Source organism: Engystomops pustulosus, chromosome 3, assembly GCF_040894005.1.
Source record: "Engystomops pustulosus chromosome 3, aEngPut4.maternal, whole genome shotgun sequence".
Classification (NCBI taxonomy): Eukaryota; Metazoa; Chordata; class Amphibia; order Anura; family Leptodactylidae; genus Engystomops; species Engystomops pustulosus.
In genome coordinates this window covers 91,597,926-91,623,083 of record NC_092413.1, presented here as the reverse complement: position 1 = coordinate 91,623,083, position 25,158 = coordinate 91,597,926, and the positions used below count along the sequence as shown (strand labels likewise).

The following is a 25,158-nucleotide window of genomic DNA, read 5'->3' as shown; positions in this document are numbered from 1 at the left end:
ATTCACAGAATTTTTTTTTTGAGATAAGTCGAGAAGGAGGGAGAATCAATATGCATACATTATAATATATTTAATACATTATTAAATACATTACAAGTTAGAAATTTATAGAAAAAACAAAAACAAGGAAAACCAAATCCGCTGTAGGGAACGGCGTAATGGCGCAAGAGAGACAAAAAAATATTTAAAAAATAATCAATAAGAAAAGACACAGTACCTCTCAATTTTCAAACATATGTACCTGAGTAGTGGCAAAAAACCTTATTTGTGCGTTATCACTCCTTGGTGTAGTGTTCTTTTTAAGCTCGATGCGTCCGTGGATCCTGCGGCTCCCACTGGAGATGCGGTACGAGTGTCCGGTCTTCAGACTCACAAACTCCTACTCCTCCAACGTTGGTTCCGCTACGGTCCGGAAAGGGAACACTTCAAGTCCATTCACCAATAAGGAGAGAAAGAACACACAATGGTGCAAAAGGGTTTTGCGTAAAACTTTTTCTTTTTATTTCGTATACTCACAAAAAAACTTCTGAAAAAAGGCCTTATAAGAATAAAATGGGCTGCTAATGTTGGACGTGCAACCATTTTATTCTTATAAGGCCTTTTATCAGAAGTTTTTTTGTGAGTATACGAAATGGACTTGAAGTGTTCCCTTTCCGGACCGTAACGGAACCAACGTTGGAGGAGTTTGAGTTGAGTCGGAAGACCGGACACTTCCACCGCATCTCCAGTGGGAGCCGCAGGATCCACGGACGCATCGAGCTTAAAAAGAACACTACACCAAGAAGTGATAACGCACAAATAAGGTTTTTTGCCTCTACTCGGGTACATATGTTTGAAAATGGAGAGGTACTGTGTCTTTTCTTATTGATTATTTTTTAATTATTTTTTATCTAATATTTACAGAGGACGTTGATGCAGAGGGACTTTTGCATTTTAAGTTAGAAATTTGTCTTAGAAATCATTATGGAACCTGTGGGTGTTATTAATATTTTATTATATAGGCAACTATATTTTAAATAATATAAACACATTTTCTGACTGCTGTCAGTGAATGGAAAACCTATTCTTATGATGTACTGCCTCTTGTTTGATGTGTAGCGCACCACTGGTCGGACATGAATGATCTTGATTAAACATATATTTATCTCATATTATACAACCATTCTTCTAAAAATAAAAACATAAGTCTAAAATCTCTATAAAGCTGTGCCACTTGTTACTCATTTGTTTGTAGTGGGGGTATGAGCAAATACATATAACTCAGTAAGATAACAGGGAACTTTACCTGCCAGACAAGTAGATACTGGTCTAGCAGACTGTTATCCACTTCCATGTGTCACTCACTTCATACCACTGACAGGACCGCTCTCTATTCATTCCCAGGCAGAGATGATCTGTGTGAAGATAGCTCCCCCTTTCTGAGATAATAGCAGGCCTCCTAGAGGGGCTGGAATGCATACATCCACTTTAGATATTAAAGTGTGTTCTTTCTAGAGTCGGGTGATCATATTGCATATTTCATCAGATGATCTAGACTGTCCTTTCCACAAAGGGACATTTTTCCAGGAAGGATAGAAATGTTCCAATACAGCAGCTTCTAAACCTGGTAAAGGCATGGCTCCTAGAGATTATAAAGTGTTTTTTATTGATACAGAATAAGTAAAGGAAAGGACCTGTGATATACTGTATTTCTATAGGGTTCTTTTCCCATGTAAGAAAAAAACAAACAACAAATTGGAACATCACCAAAATGTAAAATTTTAGGCCTCATGCACATGACTGCGTGCTTTAGCTAACTCACAGCCCAGTTGCCTTCTATTGGGCATGTTCACGATGCGGTGCCGGGAATGTGCCAACTGCTCGCACTGCAAAAGATAGGCAGGTCCCATTCCCAGCCACTTCTTATAGACATCAGCGGGGTGAGCAGCACTTACTCACCAATGTTAGATAGCCAGAAAGCAACAGCAAACAACCCATTGCTTGCATCCACGGCAAAGTGCACAGGTACGTGTTCATGAGATATTGGTCTTTCCTATAAGGGTAAAATCCTAGTGATGAGACTATGTATGATAAAGCACTATTAGGGCACATTCACATGGCCGTCTGCGGGGACGTACATACGGCCGCAAATTTGCGGCCGCATGTACGTCCCCATAGACGGCAATAGCGGCGCGGCGCAGATACGGTGCCACACATGTGTGGCACCGATCCGGCCCGCACACCGCAAAAAGATAGAGCATGCTCTATCTTTCGGCGTGTGTGCGGCCGTGCGCCGCTATTCTCTATGGAGGGAGGAGGGGCCGCCTCCTCCTCCTCTCCAGCACACGGCAAGCATACCGCTGTGTGAATGTACCCTTAAACATCACAGATTAAAGTGGTGAAATTGATTCAATTGTTTCATGTGGTCTATTACATGTCAAGTAGCAAATAGCACTGTGGCACTGCCATTTTATTGTTCTTCATCCATGACACATGTTCTTTTTCCTCTTACTGGGCTAAGAAATTATTCCTCTTAATTACAATTTTATGATGTACATTATATTTATGTTGTGTTGTAGTGTAGTTATAATTTTTCTATACACATAAATATCATAACGCTTTAACAGTATTCTGTGCAGTGGCAATATAAGCAAAGGGTAATTTTATATGATCCCTCTGCCCTTTCTCTCCTTATCTTTGTTGTCAAAGTACCCAGCTTGTTGCTAGGACACACCATTTCATGAAGTACATCGTAAACACACCGTAAACCATATTCCATTCACAAGAAACAAAAGAGAAATGAGGAAAAATAATGCATAGTAATCATGTGTCTTATAATATTACAACCCATACAGATGTACTCTGTTTACTCCAAAACAGAAAATACATGTACTTTGGATTTCAAATCATTTCTTTTATGTCAGGGTTTCAGTAGGTTGTAAAAGGAACTTGCTCTACTTCTCTTATATAGTGCTGGTGAAGTAGACCATAGAATGGAGGGCTGGGGGCAGGATGGAGAAATTGGAGCATATCTCAGAATATCAGTAGGACAAAAGAAATTGGTAATTTAGTGGTGAAGTCCTACAGAACATAGTGAAATCAGGCAAAAAAAAGCTAACCTATAATATGGCTGGAGGGGAAAAGACATCCTTTATTTCCAATAATGATTTACATAGACCGGTCAAGGTTCTGTATTACGTCTGCCGCTCTCTACCTATGCTGTTCTCACTAACAATTGAACATTTGTTGCCAGGTTTCTTCCACTGAAAGGACCCAGACAAGTTTAATGATTCAGCAGCAACCACAAGACAGAGCAAAGGGAGGACATTAACCTCTTCATTGTCAGCCATATCCAGACTTTTACTTTTAAGACTTTTAGAAGAAAACCTAATCTAAAAGCCTTATAGGTGTCATCTCCTCTCCTGAAGACTCAACTTTTAAACTCATATCATAAGAATTTCCCTCCATAACATGACAGAGGCCTGAAGTTTTAGTAGTAGTATCATGAAATACATGGAGATGTTCTTTACTATAAGTGAATGACACAACACTTATCTCTCCGATGGCTTAGTGCTCTGATTCATATCACCTTTGACCTCTATGTATGAGTCAACCTAATGAAAAATCTGAAAAGAAGCTGATAACTAGCAGTAACACCGATTAGTCGTCCATAAATGTCTGAGATATATCTGGAAATCAGTGACTGTCTTTAAAGCATGTCTCGTCTGCTTAAGCCACCATTGTGATAAAGGTTAGGGTATACAAAGTTAGTTTGCCTTTTCAGAGTTAATTCCAAGGCCATGTTTACAACTTCTTACCCAAAACTCAAATAAATGCCAATCCATCTCAATCTCTATCCATCCACCTATCCTCTCCTTCTCTAATGACATATAAAATAGCACAATGAACTATATTATCCAGCAACTATATTCATCAAAAAAGCCTTATAGTGCTGCCAAGGTTGAATTATGTCTATTTACATATTGTCAGAGGACAAGGGAGATAAATCCTCATACAAATATACTTCTCCATTGCTAATAGCCAATATATATCATCATAATTCCAAAGTAATAGTGCAGCTTTCTAGTATCCACCAATTACCATGTGGCCTAAAGTAAGCTGTTACCCATATCATCCAATAAGGAAAGTCTGAAAGCCAAATACTTGAATCTGAATGGTTACTATTTAGCTCCACTTTCTCCTCTAAGCAGGTCTTGACAGAGCTCCCCAATGAATTTTTACAATAATGAAGACGATTTGCACCTCTACAGCAAGCATCATACTTTCCAACTTTCGTAGTGATGAAAGAGAGACAAAGGCTGTGCAAACTTCCCCCCTTGGCCACAACTTTTGTCCCACCCCTTACTCCACCCCCACACAGTTCAGTGGTGGCCATCACCTCTTACATTATGGCTCCCTAATATTGTTGCCCCCAGAAGGTTCCCTTCATACTGTGCCCCCCAGCAGCTCCCCTTCATACTATACCCACCAGCAGCTCCCCTTCATACTTCTGTTCCCCCAAAGCAGCTCCCCTTCATACTCAGAAGTTCTTCATAATGTGCCCCCTCTAGCAAAAGCTCTTCACGATATTTCCCCCCAGCCGAAGCTCTTTATAATGAGCCCCTCTAACAAAAGCTCTTCATAATGTGCCCCCCCCCACCCCAAGCAGAAGCTCATCAGAATTTGACCCAGCACCTCTGTGGGAGGAGCTTGCAGCAGTCTTGTTCCATCCCCACATTGTGAATCAGTAGTCAGGACCTGGAGGTGGGACTGGGAGGGAGAAGTTGTGTCTCGCATGCCTTCTATGCGTTCAGGCTCTATCTGATGCCACTGTATGACAGCTGCTATACCAAATCCTCTTATACCTATATTGTAGCCAAGTTCTGCAATTCAGTTGACTTTCTTCCATATGATTCTTTCTCACTCACAAATCTGATAAGAAGATGCAAAAGCAAGCTACTTGTAAGAAAGTGGTAAAGGAATTCAATTAGTCATAAAGACATGCAACCTACAAAACTCCTTGGCTTCTAAGTAGCCAACATCTGGATTTATTTACTCTCAGCTGTTCTGCAAGATATGTAACCTTTTATATCCTACATTCCTTCCTACGATTCTTGATTTAACCCCTAACATCTGAGCAACACCTTGATACCAGGAAAGATTGCATTAATGGGTGACAGATTCGTAGCAAGATTACATATCATAAATGCACAATTTCTGGCTTGGGGAACCTCACACTCCCCTATTATCCAAATTATGCACACCTTTATCAGGAACTGTAGCTCATATGTACTCAATATGGGTAGCATGCAGCTGTCTGCTTTGCAGTGCGACTGCGTAAACAAACATGGCTGCGTCAGCGCGATAGCGGTGTGCTTAATTAGCATAATGGGGAGCACAAAGTACACAGCGCAAGGGAGACAGGAGCGCCAGGGCCTCATTAGCATTTTTAAACTGGTTTTGAGTCAATTAGCCACATTTCCAAGACTTTTTCAGCATAGCCACAGCAGTCTAAAGGTATGTTTGGTTTGAAATGATGTTTAAGTGATAGACTTCCTTTGAAATTAGACTAGACAGACTTGATAAATACGGGATGTGTGGCCATACGGTACTTTTTCATTGCATTCCATAAAATACAGCATCTGATCAGACTTGCCAACTCTCTCAAAGTGTCCAGTAGACTCCTGAAAAAAGTGGAGTCCTGGATGAACTAGTAAATCTGTTGGGCCCAACGCTATGTTCCTTGGATCTGCTGGGCTCATATTCATTTTATATGGGACTACTCGTAAAAAGGGATATGAGCATGTGAAGGTGCCTACACTCCAGTTTATAGCACTGTTTACTATATATATATATATATATATATATATATATATATATATATATATATATAAACTAAGTGTAAGACAAAATGTTTCTACTCCATGTACTTGTAACATGTTCATCTTGCTTCTCTCTTAGGAGTAGGGAACAGTAAGCCCCACAGATGGTCTACATTATAATCATATGTGAGGAAGCTTCAGCTACTCAGGATAAATGCATGAACAGCATTTCATTTTCTTCGATAAACACTTTGCAGATGACTTTTGTTCTCAAAGTTTAACTATTCATCTGCTATCGATATCTCACTTCTGTTTGGCGTTTTTGTCAACATATCATGTTTCATGGATGGATAAGAATGCTGAAAAATGGGAACAACTGGTGTCTATAAATGGAATTATGTGAGCTTGTCCTGTTAGTAACTCAAGACGTCATACAACCCTGAGGATGTCATCTGCTCTGGTCTTCACAATACAGCAAGTACCCTCTATAGGACCCCTGTTATACTGAAACATATAGCCTATACTTTCATTTAGTCTTACTGAGAACTCATTTCCTCGTCATCTGAGATTTAATTTGTTTCCACAGATCATTTTTTGTTTATAAATATAAGACATTTAAATGTATATATTTTAACTGTCAGAAGTTATGTAATGAGGGATGTAGGACTATGGAGATGTGTGCTTTATCATGTACCTTTCACTGTGGGAGTGTGTCGATCTCTGAGGTCCTGTAACCCTAAATTGTATGTCTCAATAACAAAGCTGATTGTGCTGATTAGGAATTATAATAATATTATAGAATATAAAAGCACACATTGTCCAGGTCACATGTAAAATACAAGGTACATTAGAAAAGTCATGTTAAGAAGAAATCACAAACAAAAGAACCATTCAAGGTTTTCAAGAATGCACAAAGTACTATCTGTAGAACATCGCATAGCGTGCAACATAGCAAACCACTAATCATAGTTCTTAGTGTACATCACATGCAATAATTAACCCTTAATCTCTCAATGGCAATAAACTGTTATTTCGTCTGTCACATAATGGAGCAATGCTAGGACATAACAACACAGGCCAAAGGGATATATCTAAACATAAAGAGATTTTACTGCAGCTTATCTGGACTATCCATGAACAATGAGAACAATGGGAGCTGCTACTGTAGCCAGGCTGTCTGAAAAGTTTGGAAGTAAGAGTTACAAACAAAAGGCAAAGCTTTCCCTCTGCGTTCAGCAAAATCAAAGAGAAATAAAAGCACCTCACCTTTCAGACAAAACATTGTGCCTCCATTCCACGTAACCCAAGGGAAGCAGGGAGCTCTCCAAGTACACAGAGCTGCGATACTACATACAGCTGTTTCCTAGCTGCCTCCTTCAGCGTGCACACACTTATACACACACAAAACCGTGGCACCACTCCAGCTCGTGCTGAGAAAGGAAACTGCCATCCAATCCTATGTTATCCGAGCCTGCCGTTTGGCCTGTAACCCTCAGCTTTCCACTCCAGCTGACTCTTCCCCATTCCAAAAATATTAACCAAGTAGAAAGAGATAGGGAGAGAAGACAGTGGAAAAAGTTCCTGTCCTGTATAGTCAGAGATAGCACCAGCCCCTGGTCAATTGTTCACTCTTATCTGTCAGCATTTTCCTGTTGTGTGCACAGGGTTTAGGGATGTCAAATGGGCAGAGGCCGGAATGGTAAATCGCTCTTAATCCAACTCAACTGTTTGTTGTGAAACACTAACACAGCTCTTTGTGGAACACGCTTTTTTGTTTTCTTGTTCTGGAATGACTCGTTCACAGCCCCCCCCCCCCCCCAGCACATTATAACACGTTCCCTTTGTTAGAGGTTTCCATATGTATTAGGCCTTTACAATAACCACATGAACTACAAATGAAAATGGGAATAACTGAAGTGTGTTAGACTCCAAACCTTGTTTGTTCCCTACATTTAGTAGTTCATTATAATACAGGCGGTTTGAGTGGTAGCCCTGGCCCAAGCCATCTAGGGTGCACATGGCCGCCACAACCATCCACCAAATGTTATATCAAAAGGACCTTAACATAAGAAATCCTCATATATCTGCTTCTGCTGTCAAAACACATAAAGGTCCACATAAATACCACAGATTGAAAGCAGGCTGAAGGGACGCACCCTCCATTCCCAAGTAGCTTGATTCTAGTACCATATGTACAAAGTGAATTCTGGACTTGTAAGGGTTGTAATATTCATAAGCTCAAACCATGGCAGTCTTAATCTGCACTTGCCTACGTTGTGTCTGGTGAGTGATGTCACTGTCCTTATATGGGCAGTGACATCACTGGGGTCCCCTCTCCTGCTAAGAGACATATATACGCTCAGCAGGAGCTTGCTGCATTTTTGCATCCTGTGTTTTATACAGTATATGTTGTGCAGTATGCTGCCAGTGTAAGCCTTTGCGTATACTCAGCCTGAAAGCACAAGAACGTGGTTGATTATCATTCATTCTGCGCTTGCAAGGACCCATTGCTTTTAGTGGATAAATCTGTCAAAAAGTTGGGAATACACACAGCCAAAATTAATCACCTTTACCTTCAATATAAGCTCAATTTTCTAACTTGTCCTTTCACCCAGCTGTGTAGTTAATAGTGCTCATCCTGGGAAAATTGGGTGTAAATTCTACTACAGTAACTAGAAATTTCAATAATGTACTCCAAAAAAGTGGTCATATGGCTCCTCTTCCCAGTAATTTTTTTACATAGAGGGTAAATTATATATTTGGCTGTCATCATTATGGACCAGCTGAACAATGTAAATTTTTCCCATCACTGTCAAAACAAGTTTGGAGGCTGCCTACAACATGGAGCATTTTTATGTTCCTGTGAAGACAGACTGTGCCAGCCACCATATAGCATAAGACTAGTAATACTTTATCATGGAATATACACTGGCCTAGCGTTCTGTCCCTCAGGAGAGTTTGGAGAAAATAGAAGTTTACAATCTTATTTAAAATGTGTCAAATTTATTGAATGTAAGCCAGACAGATGTTCAATGTAAGGCTCAGGTCACACCTGCATTCAGCAGGCTCTGTGAGAAAATAACGGAAAAAAAACAGCAGAGTATTTTTTTTCTCTGCTATTATGATTATGAAGACTGTAACAGTGTGAGCTGTGAAATACAAGTGTGAACCGAGCCTTACTTGCACCTGTTTTCAGTTGCATGTACTAAATGTCCTGTATCCATACTCATATGTGTCATGCATTCATCAGTTCTGCTAAAACAGGTTTGTGTGTTGTATACACAGACTCAAGATTCTTGCATTATACAATTGTTTACAGAAGCAGAACAAAAATGCGATGTACTTTATATAATTACACTAGAAAGACGCATATAGACCCAGAAGAGTTTAGAAATTCTCATTCTATCTATATACCTATATTATAATATTCTATTAAAAGATCCCATCCATTATCATTGCCTAGTATTGTATCGTGATGCAATACATGCAACATGAGAGTCCAGTTGGCCATGTCATGGAGATTAAACTGACAAGTAATAATTGTTAACACACCTTTGTTCAATTTAGCCTGAAAGCAATTTGATCCCCAATAAAATGACTTGAACACTGTATTCCATCTACTTTAGTTAAGCACCTGCTTCCTACTTGCCTGGAAATATGAGACTTCACATTTACTGGAACGGAGCCCTTACTATGAACGTCCACCGTTTTTAGCCATTGTGACTGTATGACTAATTTCCCTTATTAAATGTATAAATTAAGCTGGAAGATTCTAGGACATCAACTTTTCTATTTATTTAGCACTGAAAAAGTATGATTATTCTACAGTCATAACTGGATGCTGGCCTCCTCTTTGATAGCCACTCCCAAATCAGTGGTTAGAGAGACGAATGTCCTTGATACTTGGTCTTGCATACAGAAATGAGCGCATAATCCACTAATCTGCCAGAAGGACATAGGATGTCACAGGAAGTGCTGCTACCGGTGGGTCACGTGGCCCAGAGCTCCCACGGAATATAGACAAACTTTACTGTAGAACATGGTTAACTCTATTAGGATCTTACCCTGTTAAAGTTTGTTACTAGTAGCCTATCCCTTTAACTCACCTACTTGCTTCCTACAGCAGCTCTGGTGGCTATGGTTTGCATATAAATGTGCTCAACAGGGCTGCCCTGTATGTGAGATCTAAGATTGCAGTCCTGACTGAAAGTTATTAGGACAGGGAAATCTAGCTGATTCAATGTATTGTTAAAAGACAAGTTATACAGAATAACAATACAAGAAAAAATGTAGAAACACACTAAAAATGTATGAAAACAACAGAAAACAAGCCTGAAAAGCAGCACAAGATTCCAAAGGATGATGAGGAAATCCAACTACATTCAACCACTAAGACTACAGACATTTCCTGCTGATTTTTAGTACATATTTTACCTGCTACATGGCCAAAGGGCTCAGTCAGAGGAAAATAATATACAGAACTCACATTCCAATTTCAAATACATTCACTTTTACTGCTCTATCATTAATATGTACAGTACAGGCAGTATGTATGAATTTGTATGTAAGTCGAAATTGTATATTTTATAATTGTAGTTCCAAACAAAAAAATTTTTTTGCCTCAGTGCCAAAAATTTTAGCTGCAATGGGACCAAAGATTATCAATAAAACTTAATTACAGACACCTTACAGCTGATCATTGCAGTTTGGGACTAAAGTAAAGCATCCAGAGAGCTCCATCAGAGGTCCCAGTGAGCAGAGGGGTCCATCTGTAACAATGGGTCGTCTATAAGTCGGGTGTACTTAAGTAGAGGATTACACTTCTCCAACTTCCTACGGATTGGTCTTCCGCTACACAACCTCCAGGTTGTGCCAGTCACCCTCATCCACAAAGCTCTGCATAATGCTGAACCTCCCTAACTCTCTCCTCTCATCTCAGTCTATTGCCCAACCCATGCTCTTTTATCTGCCAGTGATGTTAGAGTAATCTCTACCTTAGTAGGAACCTCTCACACAGGCTTCCAGGACTTCTCCAGAGCTGCACCAATTTTTTATAATGTCCTTCCCAAGGCTATCAGACTAATAGTTTCAAACATGCTCTTAAAACCCATCTCTTTAGGCAGCCTATAACACTCACTAACTGCATGAAATGTCAACTCTCTCTTTCCTAACCCACCCTGTGTCCTCCTCCCGTCTGTTATTCGGTAAACATCAAATACCAAGCTACAGGCTTCTCCGCAGGTGGCTGAAGGCTGGTTCACCATTATACAAGCTCTTATACCTCTTGTGTCACTGTTTGTACCCTGTAATGTAGTATTTAAGTGGTATATGTCCCCTATGATTTGTACAGTGCTACGGAATATGATAGCGCTGTATAAATAAAGATTATTATTATTGCTTGGCTAGAAACACAGATCCTGTGATTGTACAATACAACTAATACACAATGCAGAACCCCTACAGTGTAATGTCCCACAAATATACAAACATGAAATGTATAAAGTTATCTTGATTTTTTAATATTCTGTTATGTACTAAACACTAAGCTTAGCTTTAGGTCTCATGATTATTATTAAATTCTAAATTAATATAATTATTGCTGTAATGACACCATATATGGCACATTATGTGCCTACAATAAAATAAGCATTCTTAGCCCACATAGTACCGCTGTGTGCATGGACCCTAAGGGTGCGTTCTTGGACAGTTCTTGGACCACTTTTAAACGCACTGAAAACGCATGTGTTTTTGTATGTTTACCATGCGTTTGGCTGGTTTTAAACCATTTCACAGCTTCTTACACTTCCAAAAATTAAGAAAAGCAGATTCAAATCAGTCAAACATGGTAAACATACAAAAAATTGTGCTTTTAAAAAAAAAGTCCTAGAACGGTACAAGAGCTGTCAAGAACACACTGTGTGATAGCACCCTCGAATCCAATACACTGACATCTTTTCATAATGGAGAAATAATATTGTACAGAGTCTCCTTCTTAGTCCCTGGAGAACGTGTGGCAGGTGCGGTATATTAGATAGCACATATAAATAGCTAAAGGGAAGACAAATGGTCAGCAGAGGCGGAAAGCATTATTGCTAAAACTGCAAGGAATGAAAAGCCATTGGAATATAACTGCATAAAGGGGTTGGCCCCTCGATCTTCTTTGTAATGTGTGTGTAAGTGTGGGCGGCAGGATATTATAAAGACAGGCTTCACTTTACATATAAAGAAAGCAGAGCAGAACGTTTAATAGATGTTTATTGGTACATTAGCTAATATCCCGCCCCCCCACACTTACACAGAGATTACAAAAAAGATGCTGTAGAGTGCTGAAATCTTTTAAAGGTAGAAAACCAAACAAAATAATGTTCTATAAGAGGAATATCTAAGAGAAGCTATATTATATACCTATATAAATCATTTACTGACTATCAATTTGAACACATATGTTTTATGTAAAATTCAACCCTGTTATGTGAATGTTGACTCATAGTGTTGCACAGACCCTAACTCAAGTTCATCAGTAGTTCAGGTCCAGCTCAACCCAGGACCTGTAACACCCACGACTGGTGCTGGCACTGATCATAGACATTAACTGTTTAAATATCGCCAGCAAAGTTGCCGGTGCCATATAAGTTGATCTGGCGCATGTGCACTAGCACTTACATGACGGTGATGCTGCAACATAAAATGGCATATAGGACGCTTGCTGATCCTCCCCAAAACAGCAATGTGTAGCCCACCAACACTAATCACAAGTGTTACTGGGGGCATCGCTCAGTTACAGGTTTGAGTTCGGTACCGGAACCCAGACACGGACAGAATTTCTAGTCTAGTTCTATGGGTCTCGTCACAAGTTGCCATATGCATGGTGCTGGTACTCTATCTATATGATACTCATTACATGTCCTTGTGTTGTGTAAAATGCCAATTAGGGCCTGGCATGGTTACTGTGGGAATCTTTGTAATAGCCATTACATGGAGAAACCGGTTAGGTTAGGTTGTTTCTTATACAGTCCTAACAGACTTCAGCCATTAATCCCTGTTATTAGAAAACAGGCAAGGAAACAGATCATGTTATAATCCATCTACAACTACATCTACTGGATATTGTAAAGTCAATTCTCACAGGCAGATCCCTCACCCAGCACATTTTTCAGACTCCTGCATGTAAAGTGTCTTCCTCTTGCCTTTGTAGGATGTCATGAAGTCATGAACAAAAGTTTCTAAGATTTAGTGAAAATAGTGTAATGTGACATATCTCTTAGTAAGTACATTAGTAAGACAAGGTAAATAAGGTATCACATTTAATACAGCATATCCTCCCCAGTCACTGGGTGAAAGGGATCCTCTGTCTGGCTTTATCGAGCCTTAAGTAGGAACCTAATTCAATTTAGTAGAAAAATTTGCAATGTAATGGGTGACAATGTTAATCGCCATCCTTACCAAACCTGGTAATATGAATACACTCTATAAATAGTGTTAATAAATTTTCTGATCTATCAGCACACTTTTTACCATCTTGTATAGTCCTTAACAATCTATCAGTCTGCAATAAGAATCCTACTGCATTAACTTTCTGATGAGAAATGGCCTCGTTCCCACAACCATTACATCTCTGTAGTACATAATACACTATAATAAACGGGAGTACAGTCACAGATACTAAAGTTCACATCTATCCAATGTATCTTTAGATATGTATAAAATCCCAATATACACACTCCTACCTGGTTCCCCAAATAGTTATAAAGGACAATCCTGTAGAAACCGATATTGAGAAGCACAATGAAGTGCAAGTGCTTTTCTAACAATGTGCAGGAACAACTGGTGGCATTACATGGGGGACAACATGTATCAATTAGGTGCAAAGCATCCAGCTTAACCTGTTGACCAGGTAAAACAAATACCTGCTATGCATATCTCCTCCTCTCCTTACTCTTAACCAAACTGTGAAGAGACCACACACACCACAAGTTCAAGAGTCAATATGCAGACACTTACCAGCACTGAAACAGAATGCCTGGACACATTCATTAATCTTTCCAAACAAATGGTTTAATTTCCAATTCTAGTAAGTTGATCAATATGGGGTAGTCTAACACTTATCACCTGCACTTTCTGTGCCACCCCCTACTGGAGTAATATTGTGACAACAAAAATTTTTTACATCTCTAGTTTCATCGGCTCAGCAGTCAAAACATGGTAATTTTTTCAACAACTTTTTAAAAGGAGAGAAAGTAGTGTTCGTAATGTTTTTTTTTTTTAATATCAGGATTACAAAATAGGAAATATAATATCTATTTTTAATAGTGTTTTATTTACATCATGATAAACTATTGACATTGTGTACACATTGCTCTATGGACTATGCAGTTATGTAAAACATTAGGTAAAGTCCAAACAGAAGTTTTTGAATTCTTTGAAAAGTATTGCAGAAATGTACAGTTTACATTATTTTGTCTATAAACCAGCTAAAATATGTACTTATAGGTGCACTTCCCATGCAAGCAACTATTCACAATCTCTGAAACAAAACCCAAGTACATTATATACAGTATTCAATGGACGCATTACTAGAAGTCAAGCAAAAACTTTGGGTGTGAGACAATGGTCTTTAATCCTGTCACTGCTTATCAACACGGAAATACAAAGATAACCGAAATGCCCTGTTAAAACTTCAAGTTACTGTTGCTTTAGTGCTATAGAATATGCTGAACTCACACAGCAATATTGAAGGGTTTGCTATAAAAATTATATAGTCATAAAAATAAGGATATAATGGCTTATAAATTGTTATACAACTTCTAAACATGAAGCTATTTTAAGGACTAAAACTTAAAGTAGAAAAAACATAACATTGTGGTACCAAGAAGGTTCTGAGCTGTAGGTATCAGAAAACTTTACAAATTCGAACAACCAAGTGGACTTTTTACGTGTGTGACATGCTATATAAATATAGATTATTCTTATTATATAGTTGCCAAACCTGTGAGAGTGTAAGACACAAAAATCCTTCAATACTCATTGGGTAATGGCAGCCATGAATCTGAAGATGAATCTTCAAGAGTGGAATAGAAGTACAAGATATGGACTTTCACCTGTCTTATCCATTATCTCTAGATGATAAATCAGTGCCATGAGGCTCTACTCCTTGAGCTGGCTTTCACAGACATGTGAGGTTTTAAAAAAGAGAACACATTTAATTTTTTTTTCACTTATCAAGAGTTCAGGCCAATTCTTTACAACTGCAATTTATCTTATTGTATCTGATTGGTTTAATGGAGGAAAAAACCCTGTACATACGGTTTTAAACGGAAAGGCTGTGATCTGTGATCCTCAGATAAACATTTTGACACCTCGGAAGATGTTAGATTTCCTTCGGATCTTCTGGCTTCTTACACACACTATTGCTAGGGCTACACAATGATCATGTGTGGTCTATGTTTTGATACTATCATAGATACATACCATAGATGCAGTAACATGTGCGTGAGTGAATGGTTGTAGAAGAGCTTTCTGAGTGAATGAATGCAGCAGAGCTGTGTGTTTGTATGTGTGTAAATGGATGTAGCAGAGCTGTATGAGTGAATGAATGTAGAAGAGCTGTGTGTTTATATGTGTGTAAATGGATGTAGCAGAGCTGTTTGTGAGTGAATGGATGTTGCAGAGCGGGGTGTGAGTATATGGATGTACAAGACCTGTGTGTGATTCATGTAATAGAGTTCTGCGTGCTGTGCTTGTGTGAAACCAACAGGGAATTTTTAATTGATGTCTGAATCTGGGCTGCATCTTACAGTGCAAAAAATACAGTAAACAAGTTGGAAAGCCCCTTTAATAATTATAAGTAAAGGCACTGAAATAACCAATTGGCATTACAAATAAAGCAAAATTTTATGAATTTACACCCCAATCATAGAATACTTGGTCTTTTTCTAATACTCAAGAAAACTTTTTTTTTCTAGTTTCGTTGTATCTAAAAGTTATTATGCTGCCAGCCAATTATTTTAGGTGGAACTTTCAAAATGTGAACACCCAACAAACAAGCAAAATATACTGTATGGCCTGTGAGGGAACTGAGATGTAATTCCATTTTTTAGTTCTGGCATAAACCTCAGTCATTGTTCTAGATAAAAGGTGTTGTTAACCAGATGAGGTTATTTTTATGAACTGGAGCTGTGCCCAGTGCAGCTAAACCTTCAAAGAACGGCAAACAATCCAAATCAATATCAAATAAAAACAGTAAGGACACAGGATGGTCATGGGAGAAGTGTGTGCAGGTGTGTCGTCTAGTCAGGAAATGCTGGGCCCCTTTTAGAAGTATCAGTCTAACATATTGACATCCTGTATGTGACTATAAACGACTTTGTGTTTGTGATCTTTCCGAAGGTTGTAAAGATCTTGGGTCTATCTAATCATCACATCTAAGCGAGATTCCCCAAATTATGAAATAATGCTTCTCCTGAGGCACAATTTGATGAGAAACAGCATTATGTCGGAAGTCAAATAAGTACTTATACTAATCCATTAAAAGAACAAATGCTCATCTACTTTACAACTTATCGCCAATGCCTACCATTATGGAAAACCAATAGCTACAAACTGTGGGGTGATTCATCAATTGTGGTGCAGGGCCCGTGTTTTTGGCACACCAATTGTGCAGTAATTTGCGCTGGAATGTTTGATATTAGCGCAAGGGCTTAACTGTCTCCACTTTAATGAAGATAAAATCGAACTTGTAGATCTTTTAACTCATCTATCTGTCAGAAACCTAGAAGGGCAAGAAAAGTGTCTAGATTACCAAGCTGCGCTCAAATTGAGCGACCAATATTGTGACGCTGACACTTCATAAATATGGTGTCTGAGGCGGAGAAAGGAAAAAAGAGAAAATCTGACTTAAAACTGGTGGAAAGTCAATCATGAATGCCCCCATGTATGATTTTCAATGTATGCATTGTTTTTAAAAAACAATACTGTATATAGTGCAAACAGGCCTGAAAATAGTAATGTACTCAGTACCATAATTGTTATTTATGCACTTTTTTTCTGGAGTATTAATGTGACATCTCACGCAGTAGAAATATAGATTTTTGCACTCAAACACAAACGCTATATAGGTGGAGGAGTACTAGTTAGTGTACTTAGTTTTATCCTTGGGTTACACATCATCATTGTGCGGGATAACCAATTCATGGGCAAAGAGCGTGTTTCACGAGAATGGGACCCCTAGCAATCCGCAGAATGGGGTCAGGACGACTGAGAATGCAACCAGTCAATCCATTCATAATATGAAGGTGTCGGAAACTAGCAAGCACAGGCCTCAAATATCTCTGGTACTCACTCAGACAGCGAATGGGGTTCTCTGCATTGAAGGGTGTCCTGTTCTCGTGACCACTGGGGGTCCCAGCTGTCGGGCCCTAACCTAAAGCTTGTTATCTCCTCTCCTCTCCACTTGCTAACTTGTTACAACCCTTTTAAGTACTTTGCTTGATTATTAGAAAAATGTTAGCTTTCAGCTTTTCCCAGAAAATTGGGAAATACTGTCTGTGATTGGATGCAGATGGATAAGGAATACACATGTACCAGGGGTTTATAAAGAAGCAGGTGTATTACATTTCTCTCTCCCACACAGCTCTAGAGGTTGTGCAAGAGAAAGACATGCAGCAGGAGCCTTTCCATTCCTGAAGGCACTAATACTAATATATATGCTAAATATGTAACACTTACAATATACACTAAATCACCAAGGGTTATCTATCCTCCCAGGATCTGCGAGGAGCTGACACATATTCTCCAGCCTCTGAAAAGCTTATCGGCACAATATTACACACTGACACACCTAAACACCACTGTTAACCTCAGAGCAATGATTTACAGACATGTCTAGCCCAGTATTTGCATGGATAATTACTACTAGGCAAGTGGAAAGATCCAAAAGCCTAAGAACAGACTATTTAAAAATATGTGTTACATAATAAACACAGGAGAGCAAACAAATGGCCTAAAGCTTCTTCTTTGCATGTGATGTACAGCTGTAAGCATTGCCTATGTTTTGTGCTTAAGAAGTTCATTTGTATCTGGCCAAATGGATTCTTGGCAACTCTAACAAGAAACAAGGCGCGTGGGAAAATGAAGGAAATGTAAGAATTGGTATAACGAAAGTAATATGTATCACTGACACTTGTGTAAAATAAAAAGTGGCTTTGCTACTCGTGAAAACAGCAGTTACCTGTGATGGTGGTTGGTGCTAGGAATTACCGTATATACTTGAGTATAAGCCGACCCGAGTATAAGTTGAGGTACCTAATTTTAACACAAAAAACTGGGAAATACTATTGACTTGAGTATAAGCCTAGGGTGGGAAATGCACTGGTCACAGGCTCCAGCCAGTATAAAACTGACCAGCCCATACCCAACAGTATATAGCCTGCCAGCCCCTGCCCCCCAGTTTATAGCCTGCCAGCCTCTGTCCCTTCAGTATATAGCCTGCAAGCCCCTGCCCCACAGTATATAGCCTGCCAACCCCTGCCCCCTCGGTATATAGCCTGCCAGCCCCTGCGCCCTCAGTATATAGCCTGCCAAACCCTGCAGTATATGTATCCAGCTGAGACGAGTTAGGTTTTTTCAGCACAATTTTTGTGCTGAAAAGCTTGGCTTATACTTGAGTGTATACGGACAGAATGACCCCAAATATTCTGGTAAAGTATGTCGGAAACTATGAAATTGCAAACCATGCCTGCTTGTGGTGGAAAATACATTGATTCTTATAACTGCACCTATTTAACACACCTAAAAATGTAACATTGAGGATTAATTATCATTAGGCTTCGCTGCCCATCTGATTAATTAAAGTGCATTTTTAATAAATGTTCTTATGGTCTATTTTCTGTGTATATTTTTATGCATAAAAAGTTTGGCAAAAGTCTCAAGATGTGAATCTGGCTTAGCACGGTGCACAGCGTTGCACTAGCAGTAGTTATATGTTAACGCCAGATTAACAAAGAGGTTCAAATGCCCCTGTGAGACTTTTTAGCAGTGACAAGTCCCAAAAACCCTCAATGAAACTACTTTGAGAGTTTTTTTGGGCCAAAAAAGCCCAGGAAAACTAAAAATAAATAACCCCCATTGTGCGGATAAAATGCACCTTATCTCAGCACACCAACACTGTTGCTCATTCTATTGATGTCTGTCATATCTAAGTTTAAGTAAGGCTTCACAGAGTTGTATCTAGTTTTACAATTCAAAATTCTTACCAAAAATACACAAATACAATTACGTACGCAAAAAATATTATTACCATGTGCACGGTAGAATATCTATGATCCTGTCACCAGGCTGCTTTGTGCACTTTTCCTTTAAGAGCATACACACACTCTGAATAAACAATTGTAAAGAGCAGCAGTCTTTTCTTTTTATACCTTGAATTTGATGACTTTTCACGATTATTCATCCCCATTTTTAAAGGTGAGTGAAGTGGAAAGGCCTTGCTGAACTTGCCTTTATACAGCTGCCAACAACTCAGAGCCATATCCACAAATTTATCCCGCTCAGCGATGCCAAATCTTGCTTCGTTCGCCATGAGCGGTTTTGGAGACCTCGGGAATGCTATGTTTAGAAAATTACAATGTATTTAACTAAATTAAAGGTCTGGATTTATCACTTTTTATGTTGTGCCATTAACAGTTTTATGATATGATTTTTACTATTGACTCACTATTTACATAATGGGAAACGTCCAACATAGTTCTACATAAGAAGCAGGGCAAAAGCTTAGTCATAAGTAATTTTTCTTTTTAGTGGCAAAAGTTATGATATCAGCATGCAACACATCATCTGGACAGATCTTGAAGTGTACAACAACATATCATTTAAATTGATACATTGAAGTAAAAATTGCAAAATGCAAAGCTGTATATATTTTGTTGAAAATAAATGCGTTTGCTTGGCTAGGTGAAAGTGGCATGTGTCCATAGCTGAAATTCAAAAGTTTTCCTGTATTTTGCCCTCACTCAAAATGGTGAGGATTTTTAAGGAAGATGTCATGGGGTAATCTTCCCACCAAAATAGAACTGTACTCCAAATGTCAAAACCGCGAGTCTGCACTCCTGTAGACATTGATACAGTATAGGGACCTGTCATCAGGTGTTTACATTTTCACCTAATGACTAGTTAATACTAATTTCCAGTCTGCTTTTATAACTAACATTACTGTTTCCATTCACATTTAAGACTGTATAAAAGTATACCTGGATCCCTGCCAGAATGCTGGATCGAGTCATGGGGCATCCGTTTGAGTCATCATCATTATCTTCTCACAGCTCTCACTTTTGCTTTTTAAAGTGCACGGAACAAGTAATGTTAATTATAGAAGCAAATATGGAACAAGTATAAAAAGGCTATGCGAACCTGTCATTGGGTGAAATCGTAAAATCCTGATCACAGGTTCACTTTGTTGTATGCAGGAATGATTCCCCAAGCCAGTTATTTTTTTTAAACAATCTGGGAGACTGAGCTTCACATCACTGTGTGGAGCTCGCTGATCTCTTGGGCACCAATCAAATGAATGGGTTGCATTATAAGTAAATCTTTCTTCATAAGTAAATCTTTCTTCACCCACTGGAATGGGTCAAAGCTGCAGTGATAATGTTCTCAATAAATTGGGATACCACAGGTTAACTTCTTACATGGAAGTTTGTCTTGTGATGGGAATGTGGATGTGGATGGGAATAGTTTAATTTCAATTCTACTGAACATCAGGTCAGCTGTTGGCAAGTATTATGGTGGCTTCTCTGCAGCAATTATGCCCTGTGCGAATCCAGCCTTATAATCCCCTATTTCTACCCCTGCAACCGTGCTGCAGCACATCCATATGCATGAGTCTTTCCTCTCTTATGCTAAACATTTTCACGTGTTCGCTGCAGGAAACTGACAAGCTCCAGTCCTAAACTTTTAACACTTAAATGATTAAGTGCATTTTAACAATCACTTAAGAGCTGTCCTGTTTACTTTACCTTAAAAGACTGGCCTTAAGCAGATGTAGAATCTGAGCTTATTTTAAGCATCATAATGGCAAAAATAGTCAGCTTGATCAGCTGTGGGGTTAAAGTTTATTCGGCTTAGAGCATGTGCTATTTATTTACTCTAGACACACATTATCGGGCAATCAATGCCTCGCTTACTTAGTAACATGGAGTATACTGTAATCAGAACCTGGTACAATGCATTAAGGCAAATTTATGACAAATAACTTGGCTCATGGCAGCCATATTTCATGATCATAAGATAATATTGCACAAGTCCGTCATTATACACCTTTAAAGGGATATTATGATTATTTCAAGTGCTCACCTATTAATTGGATGAAATGGAACCACTGCATTAATTCTTTGGACTTCTAAGACTTCCTGGGATAGCCAGGCACTGTACTTGGCTATATTTGATAGTCCAATGAAAAGAACAGAATGGCTAGGGCGAATGCAACTAGCTGTTTTATTCATTTGGGGAGAGGGTCCTTTTACTGTGATCAGTGGTGGCTCTATAAGACATACCCCCACTGATGCTCATAGCTTTAAAGGGATTGGCCACTCTTTAACATACATTACCCATTTGCTTTTACTGCATTGATAATATTCCCTGAATGTTCACCAATTGATTCATCATCCCTGATTCTTCCTTTAGTGCTGTGTGCAGACTCTCTGTACACTCTGTGGGATTTTTGTTTACATGTCTATGCACTTATAAATAGGAGGGACCTGTAGCAGGAGATTATGACTCATCCTGCTCACCCCTCCCCTCTCCCTGTGTATGTCAGTGAGATGGATTGAGAGAAAAAAAACACACACTGGAAGTTGCCATTAGGGCGGACTAAAGGAGTGAGAATCGGGAAGTTGTGTGGCGATGCAGAGGGCACCATGGGGAGAACAGGGAAAGGCTGAATGTCTCACAGGAGCAAAGGCACAGGTACATACTGTATACATGTAGAGACATGTCTAATGGAAGAGATTTATTGAAAAGTGACCAGTCCCTTTTTAAAACCCACGAGATTTTAAAAAGTCCCCCTTTAATATTACTATACAGAGAGCACTAATTATAAGGACCCTGCAGTGATAATAATGGTATGAACCAAAATGTCACATGTGCTTTCTCCTTTCAAAACAAACAGAATGATGCCCATATTGTGTGGCTATCCTTTTTCTTTCCAGATTTGATGCTTTTTTTTCTGTTCTAAAACTGCTTGTCAGAAATCTTCCTCAGCAGGAGTGTCTTTGCCCTGAGCGGAGTCAATTGTAAGTTGCCCTTTGGTTGAAAATAAGATGAAAATTAGCTGCCCTCACCTCCCATGATGCTTTATGTAATCATGAACACAATCTGGTGAGATTGCTACAAATACATCCATTGAGACGTGCAAAGTGTATATAGTGACTAGCCTGCCAGTGTTTGTCACATGAAGGAGTATGAGGCATGGAATAAGTATTAGAAACCAGCAGTGGAACAGTCACGTGAAGTGTCTGTGCTGTGTGAGCACTAAGGGTTAACAGCTACTTGACAATAATGTCCAGAGAGCTGAAGCTGGGGGAAGGGTGACTGAAGAAGAGTCTGTGATACAGCTGCAGAGAGAGACAGAGAAAGATGTGCAGAATCAGAGACTGGTCTGAAGGGACTGATAGGGAACAGGGTAGACAGCTGCTACAGGGACAGGCTAAACTGAGGAGGTTAGTAACGAAACTTCTAGAATTAGGTAATGACAGAAACATGCAAAATAGCCCCACATCACAAGAGCTATTTATTTGTTACAAAAGATAATTGAGGTAGCACTTTGAGTGAAGACATCTAAAAGAGAAGTGCACATCAGTGTTACAAGTCAGGCTACAATTCCAGAATATAAATATATTTCTCAAAGTCATGTTGCTAATAACAACACACACATCAGTATAGTTACACAGCTCTTCTGGGCCAATATCTAACATTGTCTGCAACTTTATATGGTCAAAACTGCTCATAGACTCCCTTTAAATCCACAACAAACCTACATTTCTTGCAGTGTGTGGATGAGATTTGATAACAACTCATCTATTTGGTTACTATTGTGGAGAACTGCAGATTCTCAGCCACATTTGGACATTAGCAGAGAATGGATAAACCACAGTGTTATCCTTTAACATTCGGTCCAAGGTTTGAAAACCTGATATGATCTAGTTTCCACATTCAACTAAAGACCAAAAAGCTTTCAAAGTAGTTTTATAATTTCTCTGGAAGATAAATTAGTGTTACCTTTCCTGCTATGTCTTTGTCTTTCCCAAGACTCAGAATCATCCTCTGGCTTGCGCCTCCCTGAAGAAAAATCTCCATCGCTCTGAAATAACTTTTTGGTTCTCCTTGACAAGGAGGAGAAGTTTAACCAGTTGACAGCCGAAGACAGGGAACCTTGAGAGTTTCTTTTGGCCCTAAAGCTTCCCGCTGCAGCCTCCTTTCTCATGGTTTTTGCATGTACCGTGCCAATTCACAGAGAAAATTGGTGGTAGTATGCCAAGTTTTTTAATTGCAGTCTTCTAAAGAAAATATCCAAATGCCTTAAAGACATAATTTCAAAGTTAGAATAAAGAGCTTGTATATATTCTGTTCTTGTCGGTCAAACCTCCATTCCAGTGTTAAACCTTAAAAGAAGGTTTTTTTCCGGAAATACCAACCACTCAAAGTGAGGTCCAGTCTTATCTCTTATATGAGGCAATCCGGCAGTTCCCATAAAAAGTTGTTGTATCAACATCGACCACACCTGCTTCCATGAGGAGAAACCATAGCCACATCCAGTTTGTAAGGATAAAGCCTTCGGAGTAATGTCACAGTTTACGTCAATGCAGATCTGTGATTCAGCAGTGCTGCAGCAGTCACTGGTACGATGGGATAGAGCCTGCTGTTTCCAACTTTAGCCAGGTAAAGCAGCCAGCCCGAGCTTATAGGAGTGTGTTCTCCCTGTAGTGTGAAGTGAGCTCAGTCATTTCCCCACAGGAATTGACAGCACATAGACCACTCCCTGGTTAGTCCCTTAGCACAACGGTGGCACAAGCACAATTCTCTACAACATCCAGTCGTGCCTGCTCTCAGTCATCTGAAAATGCAAATCTACAAGCACCACACACAATGTCCTGCCTTAAATGTGTTTGTAACACTATTACCTCCAATCCCGGACTGCGTCACACTGTTTACTGTGTCCTATCTACACATTCATGCCAATATTGACATTAGCATTTTACAAAGTCCAGAAAGTAGCAAAGTAGTGCAGATTTGGTGTAGACCTTATACCGTTTCACACCTTGCTTATCTGTTGTTCATAGTTCGATACTATTATATAAACATCTTTGTCTAATAATATGTTAAAAATTATTTTTGCTCTAAAAGTCTTAAAACTTTATACATTTTCTAAAAAAGTGGAGTTCAAGATGGCATTTAACTTCAGAAGGACTTTCATAGCAAATCCATGCCCAAAAAGTTCCAGAGCTCAGATTACTCTCTTAAGGACACGGCCATTTTTTGCTCATTTTTCGCTCCCCACATTCAAAAATGCTTATTTTCTGTGCAACAAATTTTACTGCTTAGTGATATTATTTATTATTCTATGCCATGAACAGGGAAGCTGGAAAAAAATTCCAAATGTGGCAAAATGGGTGAAAAAATGCATTTGCATCACGTTCTTGTGGGCTCAGTTGTTACGACTTTCACTGGGGCTCCAAATGATACATCTACTTTATTCTTTGGTTGGGTACGATAACAGTGATACCAAATTTTGGAAAACAATGGGGCTTATTTACTAAGGGTCAGTGGATGGCACTTTTGTCAGATGGTCGAAATTTTCGGGAATTTGCGCCGCTGTGACAGGTATTTAATTGGAGATTGTGTCGCACGCAATCGGATTGTGGCGCAATTGTGCTGACTTTCATGTAACAGAAATCCGGGGGCGGGCCGTCGGACGGTCCGACTGATTCGGACTGGACGCGAGATTTAATATTCAAATTGTGTCGCATCCAATGCACTTACATGCACCAGGAAGAAGATGGTGAACTCCGGTGGACCTGAGCGGGCAAGTGACACATGCAGGATATCGGGCGCACGATCTTTGTGAATCGAGGCACACAGTACATTGATGTCGGCCAATGCACTTCAGGTGGACTCTGTCGGCCGGGTAAGTAAATGTGCCCCAATGTGTACGAAGAAAGAAAATTTGCTTCCCCATGTTCTGACCATAATAACTTTTTCACATTTTGGTGTAAGGTGTCATTTTTTGCTAAATGAGCTGACATCATTGCTACCATTTTTGAGAACTATGCAACCTTGTGATCACTTTTTATTAGATTTTTTATGTTAT

The 25,158-nt window shown here is 39.3% G+C and overlaps 1 protein-coding gene across 10 annotated transcripts in view; it reads right to left on the bottom strand.

Moving 5' to 3' along the window:
* The window catches only part of NHSL1 (NHS like 1), a 140,314-nt gene that overhangs the window by 53,006 nt on the left and 62,150 nt on the right, over positions 1–25,158 (bottom strand). The window contains exon 1 of one of the 10 annotated variants that reach the window (XM_072141395.1): positions 23,070–23,869. The exons of 6 other annotated variants lie outside the window; for them this stretch is intronic. In XM_072141395.1, the coding sequence (XP_071997496.1) occupies positions 23,070–23,274 (205 nt within the window). In that variant the 5' untranslated portion in view covers positions 23,275–23,869. Of the gene's footprint in view, positions 1–7,067; positions 7,464–23,069; positions 23,870–25,158 lie in introns of those variants that run through there. 3 more of the 10 variants (XM_072141406.1, XM_072141398.1, XM_072141403.1) reach the window with 3 other exon arrangements.